The 19,399-nt window shown below is 35.2% G+C and overlaps 1 protein-coding gene across 5 annotated transcripts in view; it reads left to right on the top strand.

Annotated features, from left to right (window-relative positions):
• Nucleotides 1-19,399, top strand: part of LYST (lysosomal trafficking regulator) — a 126,766-nt gene that overhangs the window by 28,601 nt on the left and 78,766 nt on the right. For all 5 annotated transcript variants that reach the window (XM_045537251.1, XM_045537249.1, XM_045537253.1 and 2 more), the window contains exons 12-20: nt 137-281; nt 1,272-1,445; nt 4,919-5,079; nt 5,894-6,084; nt 8,126-8,371; nt 10,428-10,601; nt 11,527-11,676; nt 13,253-13,390; nt 16,892-17,090. In XM_045537251.1, the coding sequence (XP_045393207.1) occupies nt 137-281; nt 1,272-1,445; nt 4,919-5,079; nt 5,894-6,084; nt 8,126-8,371; nt 10,428-10,601; nt 11,527-11,676; nt 13,253-13,390; nt 16,892-17,090 (1,578 nt within the window). The remainder of the gene's footprint in view (nt 1-136; nt 282-1,271; nt 1,446-4,918; nt 5,080-5,893; nt 6,085-8,125; nt 8,372-10,427; nt 10,602-11,526; nt 11,677-13,252; nt 13,391-16,891; nt 17,091-19,399) is intronic.

Here is a 19,399-nt window from a genome sequence, read left to right as displayed (position 1 = left end):
ACCGGTCAGAGTTAGACATTCTGGGTAAATAATCTACTACAAATGAACAACCATGCTTGGTATTCTTCTAAATTCACTTTTCCACTTAATTTTTATGGACTGTTCTGCTGATCATTTTAACATCTTTTTCTTGTAGAGAATGACAGACCAAAAGGTGCAGAATACATAAATCCTGGTGAGAGACTCATAGAAGAAGGATGTATTCATATAATTTCCCTAGGATCCAAAGCATTGATGATGCAAGTGTGGGCTGATCCTCATAATGGCACTTTTATCTTTCGGTATTGATTATTTTTGACTCCCCCTGAATAAATCATGTATTTAAACAATTTATGTAAGAAACATTAATGTGAAATCTGCTAATAAAAATCATTACAGCAAAAGAAAAAACAGTATTAAAAAAGAAAATACATTCTAACAGTTATTAATAATATTTTATAACAGATTTTTTCTATCCAAAAATCTATAAAGTCTAAAATAGATTATGTTAATTCTCTTTAGGTTTTAGATCAAATACTTTAATCTTATTCTATGGAAATATTCTATCAAATTGCAATGGTCTTAGTGTTATTAACAGACAGATGTTTTCCACATAGATAATTGATAGCCAATATCTAATAACCTGGGGTTTTCCTTGCTACCTTGTCTTTTTTTCCCTATCTCCTTTATTAAGTGGTCTAGATACAAGTCTTCTATTTGTATTAAGTAAATAAGAATAATATGATATTGTCTCGTGTAAAACTTAAATCTAAACAAATCAATATGTTATTTAGGCACATATGCTTTGTAAACATTATAAATATTACTAGGTGGTTTTATATACATTATTTCATTCTTTTAGTAATCCCTCAAAGTAGGTTAGACCTCCAATACCTCTGGAATTTAGACATTTATGTATAATTTGTATTAATTTTTCTATGAACCAAATATTACATTGTATTAATAATTTCTAAAAGGGCAATGACTATGTAAATAGTAATAATAAATTTTTTTTTGCAAACTGAATTCTGAAAATTATTGCCTAAATTATAAACACCAGCCAATGAGCCTAATCTATTTTCTTCATGAATGGAGGTAATGATACAATAAAATAACTAAGTAGATTATGGTGTAAAACAAAGATATATTGACTTTTCAAGTAATTTTTAAAAAAATAGAACTGATTTTTTAATCTCACTTAAATATTTACAATTGTAGCTGCTATACATGTGTTAAATACTGAGCTCAGAATTTTCATGTTTTGAGCCTATGCCTTTTCTCTTTTTCTGTAGGGTGTGCATGGATTCAAATGATGACATGAAAGCTGTTTTACTAGCACAGGTTGAATCACAGGAGAATATTTTCCTCCCAAGCAAATGGCAACATTTAGTACTTACCTACTTACAGCAGCCCCAAGGGAAAAAGAATATTCATGGGAAAATCTCCATATGGGTTTCTGGACAGAGGTATGAAGCGTTTTGAGAAAATGCATGTTAATCTCAGTTACAATTTTAAATTTAATTAGTCTGTTATAGCTTCTGAAACACTTAGAGAAAATTGTAGGTAAAATTTACTATGTATTAACATAAGAATCCATGTTAGAGTTGGATATTTTTTTCCTATTTATCATTTTCCTACCAAATAAACCTCCCTTAGAAGTAACTGCTGAAAATTAATATTTGGGTTTGGGGAGCATGCAGAAACCTGGAGATTTAGACACTTGTATCAATTATATTAGAGAGAGACAGAATCTATAATTTTGTCCCTCAAGCCCATATGCTATAAAAGTGAATCCACAGAGAATTATTTAAATTAAGTGGCAATAAGGATAATACCTAACTTAAATTAGGCTTTCAAAAGAAATTAGAATGACCAGAGAGAAGTATATCAGGTGATAGATTCAGATAGGGTCCTAGAAATAGGTGATAGATTCAGGTAGAGTACTGAGTGATTTTTACTGCACAGGAGAATTGTGGGCCAAGTTAATAAGAAACATTTTGTGGAATATCTTAATGTAAAATTTAACCCTGCATGAACTATAAAGTATCTTGGATTTGTAAGAGTTGGGAAGTATTTTAATGAATGAAGTAACATGGAAGAAGATACAGAATTCAAAACCAGTATAGCATGGAAGAGGATCAAGCTGACTCGAAGAGTCTAAGTTGAATAATGAGAAAGAAAAATGAACGGGCATGGTGAAGCTACCTGCCAGGAGGCTTTGAATGCCAAGATAAGTCTAGATTTGGTCAAATGGAGCATAATAGGTTGCATACTTATTATGTCACAGACTTTCTGCTAGGTGTTTTATATACATTACCTCCTAATTTTCTCAAAAATCCCTCAAAGTAGATTAGACCACAGAAATAACAGATTGATCTATTTTCATTCATTCATTTGTTCATTCTTCACATTTATTGAGGAACTGCTGTGTCTGAGCACTTGGCTATGTTAGACCTGGAGGACAGTGGCAAGCGAGACAGACACCTTCCTCGCCTTCTTGGAACTCACAGTCTAACGAGGAAGCAGAAAACAAGCAAACACAATTAAATGAGTATTTACAAATTACGACTAATATTGTGAAGGTAACACGTTCTGCGAGAGAAAACATCAGGTTTAATACTTAAGATAGGTAGATCAGCAAAGGCCCATCTAAGAACAGGGTATTAAAGCTGAGACCGGAAGGAGGAAATGCAGCTTGCCCTGAGCAGGTGGGAGGAGTGTTCCAGGTAGAGAAAAAGGCCTGTGGAAACGCAGTGCAGACCGTCTGCTGCGCAGGCCTGCAGATGTCGGTTGTTTACAGCCCTCCAGCCTCACTCATGGAGGAAGGCAGGGAGCAGGGGCTTGTGAGCGGCTTTAGGGCAGCCAGTCCTCAGTGTTTGCCACAGGAAAGAACAAGCTTTGGAGGAAAAACCAAGAGTTCACTTTTGTTTTATTCATTAAAAAAAAGTGAAAATACATAATTAAAGCCTAATTTCCATATTCTAAATAAAATGCCATCTGGCCTGAATCTTCACACCTGCCTAAGCCAGAATGGCAGCTACAGCCAATCATTAAATTGGTTTCCAGAACCTGTAGTTAAATCAGCTGGCGATGGGGCTGGAGCTGTATGTAGAGAGCCCCTTTTTCCTCTCTCCTTTTAATTTCTTCAGCTCTCAACTTTACTCAGAGTATCTCATTTAATTCTTCCAACAACACTGTGAAGTAGGTATATTATTATTTCTATTTTACATATGAGGCAACTGAGACCCAGAGTGACTTGGCCAAAGTCATGCCATAAGCAAGCGCTAGGGCTGAAACTTGAACCTAGATTCTGACGCCTGATAAGAGCCCATGCTGTGAAACTCTGTGCTATGCTGCCCCTACAGCCTTTTTCTTAATCAGGTGAACTGACAGGTGTAGGAACCATAAAGTAATTATTAGCCATGTTCAGAATGAGAGATTACATTTTCGTCATGGCCAGGTCTGAAGTTAGTGAGCATAGTCACTCGAGTCACATATTCTTTTCCTTTTTTACCCACCCACTTATTTCTGCATTCCTTTGAGGGACTTGTTTGCCACTCTGTTCAAGTTAATGATTCCATTAGTTAACAGAGCAGTGAGCAAGTGACCAAGGACAAAGATATTGTTCTGTTGACTTAAATTTGATGCTGTCTTCATCAGTTGAGCTATAGAATAATTTCTAAAGGAATACGTTTCAAGAGGCCATTTTGAATAATACATAAGGCACTGAAAATGACTTATTAATACTTTCTATTAATTGTTATTTGATGAACAGCATATAAATATGGCAGAAATATATGGCACAGAGTAGATACTTAATATTTGTCGAATTAATTTTGCATTCAGCCTGTAATACTTTTCTTTTACCCTTAAAAATACTATTTGAAAAAATAAATAATTTTTAAAATACTATTAATATTTTAAGTCATAATGCCACTAGGTGGCAATAGTGGTTCAGTCACAGCCATTTATTTGGTCCATGCGGAAGCATGTCATTGAAGGTATCTCACATCTTTCTTTTATTGAAAAATTTCCTGTTAAAATAGTTACTTTTATATGTTAAATATGAAACAGAGAGCCTTAGGGAAAAGTTTTAAAATAAATATATACAAAGTTGAATTTATTATTAAGAGCTAACCATGTTAGCTTATTATAAGTCTTCATCTTATTCACAAATTTTATTTAGACTTTGCCTTTATAGGTTACCGTTACTGTCTTACCAATGGAGTTTAAAACATTCCTAAACTAGAGATAGAGGCTTGGCACTCTGAAGTTTCACTAGTTGATGTAGTCCTCCTGGCTTTTGTGTCTCTCTGTGAGAAAGCCTTTCTTTACCGTTTCAAGTCCTCTGTAGATAGATATTCCTGTAACCTTTATTTATGAAGAAAAAGAAACTAATCAAAAGCTCTGTAATCACTTAGCACTGAAGAAAATGCAAAAAGCATTGGCATTTCAGTGGCTAGACAGAGGAAAATTTGGAGAAGTGATATTGTTTTTCTAATTAGTCTTCAAAGCCGTCATAGAGGACATAAAATTTTTGAAAACATGTGCCAAGATGGGAGACTTCTTTGTAAAATTAGGGGGAGGTAAGAAGGTGGTTGGTTTGTACCTGTAAACCAGTAAGGTAGACATGCAGAAGTCACGTGGCAAAGAAAACGGGCAGCAAATGTCCAGTCACACTTCCCACGGCCTGCTATGGGCTCATCAGGTATCTCTGTTCTGCTCCCACTCCTGTGGCTTGTGGACTGCCAGCACCTCTGCCCAAAAGACAACAGAATCAGCCCCTTTCCCTCCTCATCACCAGTCATCTGACACTGAACCAACAAAATTATTCAAGAATTTCCCATTGTTAAACATTCATACTTTAAAAATACCTGAAGTATTTTTAAAAATACTAGTACTCCCTGAAGTCATTGATTTAACTTTGTTTTTAACATAGGAAGCCTGATGTTACTTTGGATTTTATGCTTCCAAGAAAAACAAGTTTGTCATCTGATAGCAATAAAACATTTTGTATGATCGGCCATTGTTTATCATCCCAAGAAGAGTTTTTGCAATTGGCTGGAAAATGGGACCTGGGAAATTTGCTCCTCTTCAATGGTATATTTTCCCCTTTGAAGCATTTCCATTTTGTTTTTTATTTCAGTTAACAAGTATTAAACTAAGTGAAATAACCTAGCTAAAATGTTGATCTCTGTTCCTACATCTGTGTTATAAGAAGTACAGTATTTCTAAGATAGACTTTTTAAATATTTTAACATTTTTATAATCTAGATATGTCTTACAACTGATATATCCATTTAATATAGAAATGTATTCCTTTGTCTCTCCCCTCTCCAAAAAAAAGAGAAACTTATATTAAATCAACATTATTTTACAATCTTGAAAAATTCAGTATCATGACTAGTAAGTTTATTGTCTCTTTTATTTGTAATTTTAGTATATCCTACACAAATATCAAATTGTAGGGGAAAAATGAAATACATGATTTTTAAAAATACTTCATCAAACCTGATACATAATAGCATTTCAGGCAGTGTTTATTGAATAGATAGGAAGGAATAAAGATATTAATTCAAATTTTATTTTAAAGATATAGTTTCCATTGATTAAAAAAATCAAAACAAAACAAAAAACCTGTTTTCTGGCTTCAGGAGAAAATAGAAATTTTATAATTTTATTTTATCAAGAGCTTCACAATTACCTTTATATACATTAATTCATCTTCCATAATAGTTGACATAGCTTATTTTCTCATGACACCAATTTGGAAATTGCATTTTTATCAATTTTATAAAATATAGTGAACAACTGAAAGAATCTGGCAAAAATAATAACTTTTGGTTTCTTGCTTCTTATGAAAAATTCTGGTCAGAGTGTTTTAAATAACTACCATTATTTTTATGCTATTCAGGAGCTAAGATTGGTTCACAAGAAGCCTTTTATCTATATGCTTGTGGACCCAACCACACATCTATAATGCCATGTAAATATGGCCAGCCAGTCAATGACTACTCCAAATACATCAATAAGGAAATTCTGCAGTGTGAACAAATCAGAGAACTTTTTATGACCAAGAAAGATGTGGACATTGGTCTCTTAATTGTAAGTTTTAGTTTTATAAATTTTAATTTTATAGTAACTGTCTGTAGATATATTTGTTGAAATGTGTAATTAGTTATAAATTAGATTTCTAAAGTTTTTCATTTTGTTCCTTAACATTTTCTTTTCTTAGAATGTTTTTTTCTGAAAAAATTTAGAGCTCTGACTTCCTTCAAAATATACTTCAGGTTTTATACTTACATCCTCTTTTCCTTGAAATTATATTTCTGTAGTAAGTTTATTGGTTTAGTTTATTTTATACCTACATCTTATGAGAAGTACAATTACAGGTCAGGGATATTTCTTACTTGAAGGAGACTGCTGTTTTGGAATGTATTTTTTTCTTGTTCTTGTTGAGCTGCAGCAGGGGGATCTGGTTGTCAATTGTTACTGGGTGAGGGCCAGGCACGCTAAGTGCTCTATAGTACAAGAGCACTATTACATAACAAAGGATGATCCCATCCCAAATGTGTCACCATTAGGAAAACATGCTTTGGAAGTCAGGCATGGTAGCATGTGTCTGTAATCCCAGGTACTCAGGAGGCTTCGGCGAGATCACTTGAATCCAGGAGTTCAAGACCAGTCTGGGCAACATAGTGAGACTCTGCTTCAATTAAACAAAAACAAAACAAACAAACCCACAAAACATGTTTAAGGAGTGTTTCTCACACCTGATTGTGCATCAGAATCACCTAGAGGGCTTGTTAAAATACGAGTCATTGGGCCAGCACTTCTGATTCAGTAGGTCTAAAGTGTGGCCCTGGGATTTACATTTTTAATAAGTTCCTAGGTGACGCTGACGCTGCTGATTGGGGACCACACTTTTGAGAACCTCTGCTTTAAGGAAACAGGAGCTCACACAATTGTTTCATAAAAAAGGTTCCCCTAATTCTTTTATTTTTCCTGAAAGAGTATAGTATAGGTCATGTAAGTCGTAAAACTCAACAGAAATTATCACAAATAAAAATTCTAAGGGTTATATGTGAAAACTCTTTTTAGAAAGCAAATTCTTTAAGTCTGATTTAGTAATTTGGAGGTTATGAGGTCATGAAAGAGTGGTCAGAGAGAGGTGGTGCCCTCATGTCAAGATATGGTGTCAGGTTTCTGACTAAAACTACTGTAGGCTTGAAACTTTATTTTCCAACCTAATCATATATAACAGCCTGTATAATTGGTTTAGTGTGCAGATATGCTGGGTGGTATGTCTGACTGCTGTGAGTCATAAATGATCAAAGCCCAAGGCCCCCACCAACATCTGTAAGAAGACACTGAATGTATATGACTTCCCTGAGCCTCGGCTTGGCAGCAGCTGCCACTGAAACCACTTCAAAGTACATTATGCATTTAAAATTTACCTTGGCTGGGCACAGTGGCTCATGCCTGTAACCCTAGCACTTTGGGAGGCCAGCCTGGGCAACATAGCAAAACCTCCGTATCAATCAATCAATAAACAAACAAACAAACCTACCTTAATTTTTAAAGTAGTTTAGAGAATCTTGACAGGAAGGCAAAAGCTGATTGCAGCTATCCTTTACATGGGAGAGATATTGAAAGTTCTATTTAATTTTCGTTAGGTGTGCTGACAGTCTAGAATTTTATTCTATTAGAAAGAAAGATCTAGTTTAGAGTCACTTTTAAATGAGTAGCCAACCCATAAGCAAATCCAAAGCAAAAATTTCAGGTAAATTGGCCCAGAGTTCTCAGTATTTATAAGTGCTTAGAACAGTGCCTGGTATGTAATGAATGCGGTATAAGGCTTAGCTGTTAATTCGTATTAAGTCTAATTTCATGTTTATTCTAAACAAGTGTTCAAAGCTGGAATCCTCCTCAACTTTGTTGTGGTTTATACTATTGATCACTGCTAAATGAAACTGCTTTGTCAGAAGCAGCCTTGCTTTTCATGTTCATCTTTGTTTAGTGTAGTAGCTGTCTTTTTTTTAAAAAATAAAAAGATTAGTTGGTTGTCTTTTCACTTTGAAATATGTTTGCTAGTTGATAACATTTTAACTTGTTTAGTTACTGAAGGAAATTATTTGTGTTTCAGGAAAGTCTTTCAGTTGTTTATACAACCTACTGTCCTGCTCAGTATACCATCTATGAGCCAGTGATTAGACTTAAAGGTCAGATGAAAACTCAGCTCTCTCAAAGACCCTTCAGCTCAAAAGAAGTTCAGAGCATCTTATTAGAACCCCATCATCTAAAGAATCTCCAGCCTACTGAATGTAAAACTATGCAAGGCATTTTGCACGAGATTGGTGGAACTGGTATCTTTGTTTTTCTTTTTGCTAGGGTAAGAATCACTGATTATGGTTTTGTCTAAAGAGAACTGGTTATTTATTATTGATAAATTTAACAGTTTCTTTTGGATTACCAGAAAAAGCTACACTCAACTGTCTTAAACCTTTAAGATAAGACAATTATCTATTAAAGATGTCATCAAGCTTTCTGCCACAGATTGTTAAGGTTTCTTCTAACTTATGAAGATTTTACAAGTTTTCTATTAACCAGAAATGTAATTAGAACAATTAAATGTTAAATGTACAAGATGTAAAATTGTTTTTGGAAAGAAAAATCTATGCCATAGTAATATGAAAGAAATGCACTTTTAAAATAAGGTTTGTGGGGTTTTTATCCCTTAAAGCTTTCCAATGCTTGGAAAAAACCAAAGGTCAACAAATAAGTTAAAAAAAAAAAAACCCTTTAATTTATTTGAGTTGTGAGTTTTTTTAAAGAGCAGAAATATAGAAAGTTTGACTTGGGCCATGAGTACCATTTGAGAACGATCATTTTAATTATCTATTCTATTTAGTTGTTTGAAAGCAGGGACAGACTATCTCTTCTGATGCAGAATAGGCAATGGATAATTGTAGATTGATTATTTTAGGGATTGCTGAAATCTATAATAAAGGGTACAAATAGTCTCACTTTGGTACAAATCATTTCTACTTCCTCAGGGTCCATATCCATGTTTAATGAAAGCAGCTTGATCTTCCTTCACCCTCAGAATACCTTCTTCATTTTATCCCTAACTTCTGCAACATTATCAAATTTCCACTGTCTCTCTAACTGGCTTTCTTTCTTTAGTGGACCACCTTTGATTAATTTTGCAATAATCAGCATTTGTTGTTGTTAGTGTTCTTATAAATATCTTGTTAGTATTTGGCCCACCATATTCTGTAAGCTATCTTTCCTTCTCCACCTCTTTCTTTTTCATCCTTTTTTTTTGCATCTAGTATCTAGTTAAATAGATTGTCCTCTAGTGTTTTAAAAATTAACAGTTCTTCATTTAACTCCTCATCAACATTCTGTGACCTCCTTTTATATACCATTGTATAATTTCAAAATGAATGTCCTTTTTTCCTTTTTCCTCAATGTATTGAATATAATTTGTTATGATTATTGTTACACAGGGAATGCATCCTAGAGATAAAGGTTAAATTTTTATCTTCATACATTCAGGATATTGCCAATAAGACTTTTAAAGTATATTTCCACGTTTAAAACTTAGAAACTTTGTTTAGTATTCTTCCTCCTCCCTTACAAAAATAAAATTCAGTCTCTTTAAAATCCTTACATGCATAGCCTGCCTTTTTAGCCTAATCTCCACAATCCAGCCAAAGAGGCAACCTGCAGCCTTGCAGGTGTACCATGAACTTTCAGTTTAGGCCTTTACCTCTCTTCTGGCTGTGCCCGGCCTGTAGCCACCCCTTTATTCCTGCTTTCCAGGATTTGGCTCTCCTTCTAGGCCATTTGCTCTCTGTATATCTCTCCCTAAACCAAGCAGAGAGGGGTCGGAGTGGTTTCTGTGCTCTCCTGGCACACCTACTGTTTTGTCTTCTTTGCCTTCTTTATCATGATAGTAGGTGTGTGTTGTCAGAAAGCCTTGGTTGAATTGAAGTACAAGACACAATATGTGGTTTTTATATGTGCATCTTATCTCTTTGATTAGACAGTAAGTCCCACTGGGGGCAGTTATCATGTCTTTTACTTCTTTTTATCTTCCACAGCACATAACTCAGAGCCTCTTTGTTGATTGACTAATTTATCAAAAACTTGAGGCATTTTGCTGACACTTCAGATCACTGATTATAAAGTGCTTCTGACCTCTAAGGTTGTTAATGTTATTTTAATTCATTTATAGTATATGTAAGAGATTAAAGAACATGGAATTGATGCCTTTCTCTCAGTTTTGTTTATCTTCAATTCTTAAATAAGTACAATATGAGCATTAAAAAATAAACTTTCATAGAAACTGGTGGATTGATATTACATAATGGATGATAATCATACATGTTACTTTTTTATTCTCAACAAATTAGTAATAAAATATATTCACTTTTTTTTAGGTTGTTGAACTCAGTAGCTGTGAAGAAACTCAAGCATTAGCACTGCAAGTTATACTCTCATTAATTAAATACAACCAACAAAGAGCACATGAATTAGAAAATTGTAATGGACTTTCCATGATTCATCAGGTGTTGATCAAACAAAAATGCATTGTTGGCTTTCACATTTTGAAGGTATGACCTCATACAGTGTATTCTTATGTTTTCATATGCAGTGATACTCATCTCTTCATCAAAGTCTTTCAGTAATAGTTTTGTGTTTCAATTATTCCTGAAGAAAATGAAGGAAACTCAGTATATATTTAATTAAACAGGTTACTCTTCTGGTTCTTTTCATCATTTAAATAATTACACTTTTGTTTTCATTATATAGCATTTTAGAAAAGTAAAAAAAAAAAATAAATTCATAACACTTTAGATCTCAATGGACCACAGATGTCTCCTGGGCCATTTCCTCATTCTGTAGATTGATGGATTTGTTTGTTTCAGCTCCCATCAACTATGGAATGCAACCTAGTGTTCCAGACAGCTAGAGACACACCATTCCATTAGGCAATGCTGCTACAGAGTTAGCTTTTAAAGTCACTGGTATCGGTGTTAGTTTTAATACGCTCTCACTGTCATCATGTATTTAAATACCTTTCTAGCTAAAAGCATTTGTGACACTGTGAAAATATGTTTCTCTGAAGGTATTGATACCAAGGCAAAAGATGATTCCCCTACCCTTGCTTCCACCCACACCTCTTTAAACTATCAAGATCCATACATTTATGCCATAAATCCTTACTACTTTTTTGAAAAGGTTTTAAAGCCTAATGGAAGATTAATTCAATTTAAAAAGTAAAAATAGAATGTGGTTTGTTTTACCCCATGTTGGAAACCTAGTAATTACTTAGAAATATTTGAAAATTTGGGATTTTTCTATTCATCTGAATTGTTTTACAAAACAAGTTAAAGATATTTTGTGAAATGTTGAATTATTTTTATTTTCCTTTGAATTTAATGTTATGATTGCTAAGATTAAAAACTTAATGTTTCTGTTGAATTTTTTGATTAATCAATTATTAATGCAGCTTGTATTAATACTAATTTTGTATAGACTCTTCTCGAAGGTTGCTGTGGTGAAGATATTATTCACATCAATGAGAACGGAGAGTTTAAATTGGATGTGGAGTCTCATGCTATAATCCAAGATGTTAAACTGTTAGAGGAGCTATTGCTTGACTGGAAGATATGGAATAAAGCAGAGGCATGTAATATGTAATTTTTTCTATTTTTTTTTATTGTGGTAAAATACATGTAACACAAAATTTACTATCTTAACAGTTTTTAAGTGTACAGTTCAGTGGCATTAAGTACATTCACAGTGTTGTGCAACTCTCGCCACCATTCATCTCCATAACTCTTTTTGTTTTATAAAACCAAAACTCTGTACCCTTTAAACAGTAATAAACAATACTCTTTACCCCCTTCTCCCCACTCCCTAGCAACCACCATTCTACTTTTGAGTCTATGATTTTGACTATCTAATATAAGTGAAATCATATAGTATTTGTCTTTTTGTGATTAGGATATTTCATTTAGCATAATGTTTTCAAGGTTCATCCATGTTGTAGCATCTGTCAGAATTGCCTTCCTTTTTAAGGCTGAATAATATTCCATTCTGTTTATATACCGTATTTTACGTATCCGTTCATCAATTGAGAGACTCTGGATTGCTTCCACATTTTAGCTATTGTGAATAGAAGCATATACTTTTAAATATTTATCTAATTTTTCTTCTGAAGAAAAGAATGAATTTATTGCTTCAGTGTAATGTTAATCATAAATAGAAATCTGGGGGTTATTTCCCATGCAAAGGTTTGAACAGCCCTGGGTAATGCTGAGCTGGAGGGCAAGGATCAGAGCTGGGGCTGGCTGAGAAGACTGCACTCAGGCAGGGGCACATAGGCTCATCTGGATCAGTTGAAGGCTTACACTTACGAAAACTCTGAAAGGGGGGCATGCTAAAGTCAGGGTAGTCAGATCCGGAAAACAGACACATTTCTGAGTAGGAGAGCCACACTGGCCAGGAGTTGGGATGATGGTGTGTAGGGTAAGGTTTCATCATAAGCATAAAGTAAGCAACATAGATAGATCTTAAGTCTAGGCACTACATCTCGACACGTGTAATGAATGGGCTGAACCCAGGCAAGGAATAAGTATAGAGCTGTTTTCTTTCTGCCCTGGTTTTAAACAGTCTGAATTGTATAGGCTTGTAGGCTCCTTAGTTCTAGTGTAGACTGCTCCTTCCATGTGTGGCAGGGTTCTAACAGGTATTCATGGTAGGTATTGGGGATTTTTGCAAAAAACTAGATTGTATATAGTTAATTAGAGTATCATTATCATCAAACATAATTATTTAAAGAGCAATTCAGAGTATATATACCCTTAGAATTTTAAAAAATTGGTTATTCCCAAATTTAGCAATAGTCCCTAAAAATTTACACATTACCAATAACAAGTTGTGAAGCTGGAAAAAACTTTTCTAATCTATTATTAATAAAAATAAACACAGGTCAAACATGCTAGAGGAAAGAGAATTATTTTTCTAGTCTTTCTATAGAAAATTACATTACCAAACTGTTATTTGAAGAGGCAATCAAAGAATATGCAGCCACAAAACATAAAAGTATTAAGAAGGCATGTCAAGCAGCTAACTAAACTATTACTGTTTTTCTGAATTTTGTGGTATTTATGGTATTTTTCTATTTTGTATGTCTTCGAAAAAGCAGGCAGCATGTTTTTCAGTAACTGTGCTTATTGGTGTGTGTTTATTTTCTCAGCAAGGTGTTTGGGAAACTCTGCTAGCTGCTCTCGAAGTCCTCATCAGAGCAGATCACCACCAGCAGATGTTTAATATTAAGCAGTTATTGAAAGCTCAAGTGGTTCATCACTTTCTACTGACTTGTCAGGTTTTGCAGGTATTTTTCATTCAACTTTACTTTTGGAGAGATATTTTCTACAGTTGTTTCTGTGTAATAATTCAGTACTGTAGACAGCAAATTTCTGTGGGACTTTCAATGGGATTTTTTTCTCTTTTCCATCTTCTCTGCTATCCAGTTTCTCCTCTTTCAACAAATAGCATGGGAGTTTTTCAACTCCTGCCTCTTATAGCTTGATCTTCACACTGTTACCATTTCTAACTCAACTACAAAAGAACAACTACTGAATTTCTGAGATTTTTTTTATGTTGGGATATAATAATAATTGTGTGATGTCTTAAACATCATAGTTGATTAATTTTTTAAAATTTCAGAGTATTATGATGGTACAAACGTTTTGGTTACGTGAATTGCTTTTGTGCCATTTGAGTCAAAGTTATAAGTGTGCCCATCACCAAGATAGCATGCATTGTACCCATTAGGTGTGAATTTACCTGTCCCCTTCGCCCCCCTCCCACCTGCTTGGTTTCTGCTGAGTTTTACTATCATATTGTATTCACTAGTTGATTAATTTTAACTTGTTCCATATTCTTTAAATAAAAACTTACAAGTACGCATTGTTTAAATAAGTATAAATTTACTAGAAGAATTAGCATCTTAAAAATGTATCCAGAAATTATATTAAAAAGTGGCACTAATTTCACCAGTTACATTATAATGTATGTGCTGTGGCCTGGCTTCTAGTTAAATTTTTTTCTCTGCATTTACAGATGTTCTTTTATCTGCAGACTATTTTCCAAGGTTTTACAAAATGTCTAAGGCATCTATTGGAATTTTGTCAAGTTAAATAAGTACAGATATTCCATGGGATCAGTAATATTTTATACTTTTAGTGCCTTTGCTTCAGTGGCACTAGGGGCTTCTCATTGTAGTTGGGCTAAAATCCAAAATCTGTGACAATTATAATAAGGCGTATATGGTCTGGCAACCACTCCAGCCTCATCTTTTGCTACTCAGCCTCCCTGGCTTTCTTTCCTGTCCTTAAACAAGTGAGGCTTTCTCCCACATCAGGGAACATAGTGTTCTTTTTGCATTAAAAGTTATTGATCTCATCCATTTCATCTGGCCAACTCTTGCTTATCCTTTTTGCAGCAACTTTAAACTTACTTCCTGAGAGATGCCTTCCCTGCCCTTTCCATCTAAATTAACCCCTTCCCCTTTATACCCCTGCCCTCTGTGTATATACAATTTGTTAGTTTTATGGTTTTTTATGAGATTATGATTTATTTCCCTCTGTGTGCCTCCTGAGGGTAGCAGGATATGTTTTTTGTTGATCACACTGTAACCTCAGTACTTGACACACACAGGCACCTGGTAAATATTTGTTAAATGAGTGAATTCTGAAAAAAAAATTTTTTTTTGCCTTTCTTGACCCTTATGGTAAATTAGACTATTGTGGTCAGGAATACAATACAGTAATCTCTCAGGCCCCTTGCTTACTGAATGTTTTATGCATCATTTATGCTTCAGTTTTCCTCTAAATTTTTGCCTTTGTATATCCATTTTGAAATTTATTGGCCAATTTTCAATGAGTTCATATGGCAGTGTGATATTCTTGGAGTTCACATATTCTGTAGCTGAGGTTACAGTGGGATGTTCAGGGACAATGACTGCTGGGCACTTTTAATAGTGAAGCCATGGGGCTAGGTAAGCACCACCAGATAGACAAATGCAGTGAGAGAACCATAGAACGCTGAGGGTTGCACTTCAGGAAATATCCATTTTCATGGTGTGAAACAGGAAAAAGGGGCTATTGAAAGACAGGTAGAAAGAGTAATCGAAGAGGTAAGAGAAGAAGCAGGAAACTGAGTAAAGTGAAAACCAGGGGTGGACAGAGGGGAAGAACATACACAGGAGGGGGTGGTACCTTGAGCCAAATGATGTAGAAAGTTCAGAGAAAATGTAGACAGATAAAGGGCCATTGGCTTGGAAATTCTTAATGACTTGCAAGATTTTGGTAGTTGTGGAGAAGGCAAGAACCAGATTTCAGGCAGCATGTGTGGTGGACCATTGGAGATAGTGAGATAATAAATGTTTATTAAGAAGTCCAGCAGCAAAAGCAAAAAGAGAAACAGAATGTTAACAAAAGGTCAAATTATGGGATTTTTTTCCCCCAATAAAATAGGATACTGGTAACTATTTGTATGAAGTTAGTGGAGAGTGCAAGATTCAAGAAACTTGGGCTAGCATGGACTTAGCAATGATTAACTGATGTTGCAACCAGGAAAGTTAAGAATATACAAGGGGTACGATTTAAAAGAAAGGCCAATGATTGTAGCAGAAATAGCTCTATACTGGAAGTCAGGAGATCTACGTTCCTGTCTTAGATCACCACTTGACAGTTGTGAGATCTTGGCAAAGGGGTTTTGTGTTTTCTCTGTCTGTAGAATTAATGTTCTCTTCTTAAATCTGGGGGAGTTAGACTAAATTGTTTTAAAATTAACATGTACATTTTAAGTACTTCAATTCAGCAATACACAAGAGTAAATGAAGAAGAGTAGATGTAGAGGAATATATTTGGACATAGGGAGAGGGAAGATGAGGAAGTTTACCTCCCATACCCTTGATCAAGAGGCCAGCTGCTATCCATTGGGGAGGTGGAATTGGAGGATATAAATAATTTATTTATATCATCTTTATTTTTAGTAATTACTTGGCATTCTACCGAGTCTCATTATTCCAGGCAGTAGATGATGTAGTGGAAGGAGTTCAGTGGCCTGTGTTTGAGTTATAATTGTACCACGTACATACTTTCCGTGTGGTATATGCTAGTCAAATATGAGCCTCATACTCTAGAAATGGGGGATAAAACCTCACACATAGCTGTTGTGGGAAAGAGCTTTGTAAACTGAAGCACATTGTATTAATGTGACTAATTTTGTCTGTCAGAAATTTTCCCTCCTGATCCCATAGTAGTAGCAGTAGTAGGAATAGAAGAAGAAGTAGTAGTAGCAGTAGTATTAGTAGTAATAGTAATAGTAGTGATGGTAATACTAACAGTGGCTAATATTTACATGGAACTTACTATATGTAAGGCACTATTCAAAGAATTTGTGTTTTTTAATCCTTGGAACAACCCTATGCAGTAGCACTGGTAATATTCCCATATTATAGACAAAGCAATTGAGGCATGGAAATGTTACGTAACATACCTGAGACCACACAGCTAGTAAGTGGAGGAGCCAGAAAGCAAACTTAGGTAGTCTGGCTTCTGAGTCCATACTTGTGGGTGCTATAATACAACTTTGCCTCTGTTAATTAAGGTAAATGGGCTAGAATTAAGTTGCCATCAATTTTAATGAATGTTTAATAACAAGATTGCTTAAGAAATAGCAACTCAATTTAATGAAAAATATGGTCAGACTCAGGTTGTAAACCAACAGAAATCTATCTTAAAGAGAGTATCTTGCCTAAATGAAAAATCTTAGTTAAATTGACAGTTCTTTAAATCTAATGAGAGTTTGATTTTTATTTTTTCAGGAACACAAAGAGGGGCATCTTACATCCATGCCCCGAGAGGTTTGTAGATCATTTGTGAAAATTATAGCAGAAGTCCTTGGATCTCCTCCAGATTTGGAGTTATTGACAATTATCTTCAATTTCCTTTTAGCAGTTCACCCTCCCACTAATACTTACGTTTGTCACAACCCCACAAACTTCTACTTTTCTTTGCACATAGGTAAGTATAATCATTTTTTATTAGATCTTGGCTATCTCCACTTTTGTTTTGCTCTTTCCACTTGATCCACGTTTGTTTGTTATTTGAATGGCCTCTCTGTACTAGAAACTGCCCTAATTACATGCTGGGATTGGGACAGGCAGAGAGTTGTAGAATGAACCGGGTATGGCCTCTGCCTTCAGGGAGCCTAAACAGCAAGAGAAGAGAGGAGGTATACACTCAAATAGCTACAATAAAAAACAATATTTGCGAAGTACATAATAGATAAAAAAAGAAGAACTAATGAGATTTAAGAGGAGAAAGGGTTTCATCAGACCACTGTGGAGGGAGAATATTTAATAGGTTACATGATACCTGACATGAGCATGGGTAGAATTTGGGTAGAATTTGATAGGTAGATTAGAGAATTAGCATTTCAGGCAAAGAGAATGTCTTTAAAGGGAGGAAAAATGGAAAGAGAAAATAAGGAGTAATGAATTTTACCTAGATATAGAGGACCTATAAAGAAGTGAGAAATAATGCCATAAATATAGTTTATGACATCATTTATTTATTTTTCCCCTAAGGTCATATTAAAATGGATCCTTAAATGTAAGGCCAGAGAATTTGAACTTATATTCTAGTTAGAGGTCACTGAAAGGGTTTTTTGTTTTGAGCAAAGGGATATAATGTAAGCAAATTATTGCAGTACGATTCAGGAATAAGAAAGTACAGATAGTAAGACCAATTATAGTAGTCTATAAGAGACAAAATAATAGAATCTGGGCATAGTAGCAGAGGAACTGGAAAGGAGAGATAAATGGAGAAATGAGAAGGTTAGGGTGTAATGACTTGACTCTGGGGATGTTAAGGAAAGAGAATAATGCTTTGCTTTTATAAAACATGTATTTGAGGTACCCTGTAGTTATTCATGGTACGAATTGTCTAGCAAACAGTTGGAAGTAAGGATTATGAAATGGGGGAGGCTGTAAGGAGCTACCCACGTGGAAGTGAGTTGAAGCTCTGAGAATAGATAAGACCACTGAAGAAAAGTATGTGGAGAAAGAAGGAAAGAGGAAGCTAAGGGTAGAACTACTATAATAATACTATTTAGAGAGTGGGATAAGAAAGAGGAATGAATATAAGAGAAAGATGGAATATTTAGAGTTTTTGAAAAACTAGGGAAATATAATGTAAGAGAGAAAGAAAGACTGTACCTATGAGAAAGCTAGGTGGTAAATTTGGTGTAGAAAACTGGTTATACAACATCCATTTTAAGAAATGAAATAAATGAATATAGTGATTGAGCAGGCCGGGCGCAGTTGCTCACACCTGTAATCCTTGTACTTTGGGAGGCCAAGGCCAGGGGATCACTTGAGGCCAGGAGTTCGAGACCAGTAACACAGCAAGATCCCGTCTCTACAAAAAGTAAAAAAAATTAGCCAGGTGTGGTGATGTGTGCCTGTAGTCCCAGCTACTCAGGAGGCTGAGGCAGGAGGATCGCTTGAGCCCAGGAGTTTGAGGTTGCTGTGAGCTACGATGACACCACTGTACTCTAGCCCTGGCAGCAGAGTGAGACCCTGTCTCCAAAAAAATCAAATTAAATAGCATGACTTTGTGTTAGGATCAGCACATTTAGTAGATAAAGGACAGTGGATAAAGATTCTGGAAGCAGTGTAGTTACAAAGATGAGTAAAATACAGTATCCTCCCTTGAGAAACGTACAGCCTGGTTGAGAGGAGAGAGGCATAAACAGATACTTACACTATGCCATGTAGAAAGCACAGTGATACAGAAGTCAACAACATTTTGTTTTCTGCTAGCACAGAGCATGTGAGAGCTGAGGGGGCAGTTCCTAGAGGAGGCGATGCCTGCTCTGAGTCATAAAAGATGAGTAGGAATCAAAGGGAAGGGCCTTCCAGGCAAAGGAAGCAGCTTAACAGGGAGTTGTAAGAAGTTTGTGCTGTTGAAATGTAATGTAGGAAACAAGGCTAGAGAGGGGCCTGGGGCCAAATAGTGGAGAATCTCGTAGACTAGAAGTTTGGACTTTATCCAAGGTGGTAGAGGCAACAGAAAGCCACTGGAAGGTTTTAAGTTAGGAGTTGACATTTGAGAGAATTCTGGTAGCTCTGAGGATATGAGGGTGACAAGATGTCTGTCAAGGATACCATTTAGAAATCTGTGACAGTAATCGGGTGAGAGATAATTACTGTGAGAGATTACTGTGAGAGTAATCTCTCCATCAGTAGAGATGAGGACACTTCAAGAAATAAGGAATAAAGTCGGTTGTTTCTGGTGACTCACTTGCCATGGATAAAGGAAAGGTCGTG

This window comes from Lemur catta, chromosome 25, assembly GCF_020740605.2.
Source record: "Lemur catta isolate mLemCat1 chromosome 25, mLemCat1.pri, whole genome shotgun sequence".
NCBI classification, from domain to species: Eukaryota; Metazoa; Chordata; class Mammalia; order Primates; family Lemuridae; genus Lemur; species Lemur catta.
The sequence above is the reverse complement of the archived record's forward strand: the minus strand, read 5'-3'. Positions and strand labels throughout refer to the sequence as shown.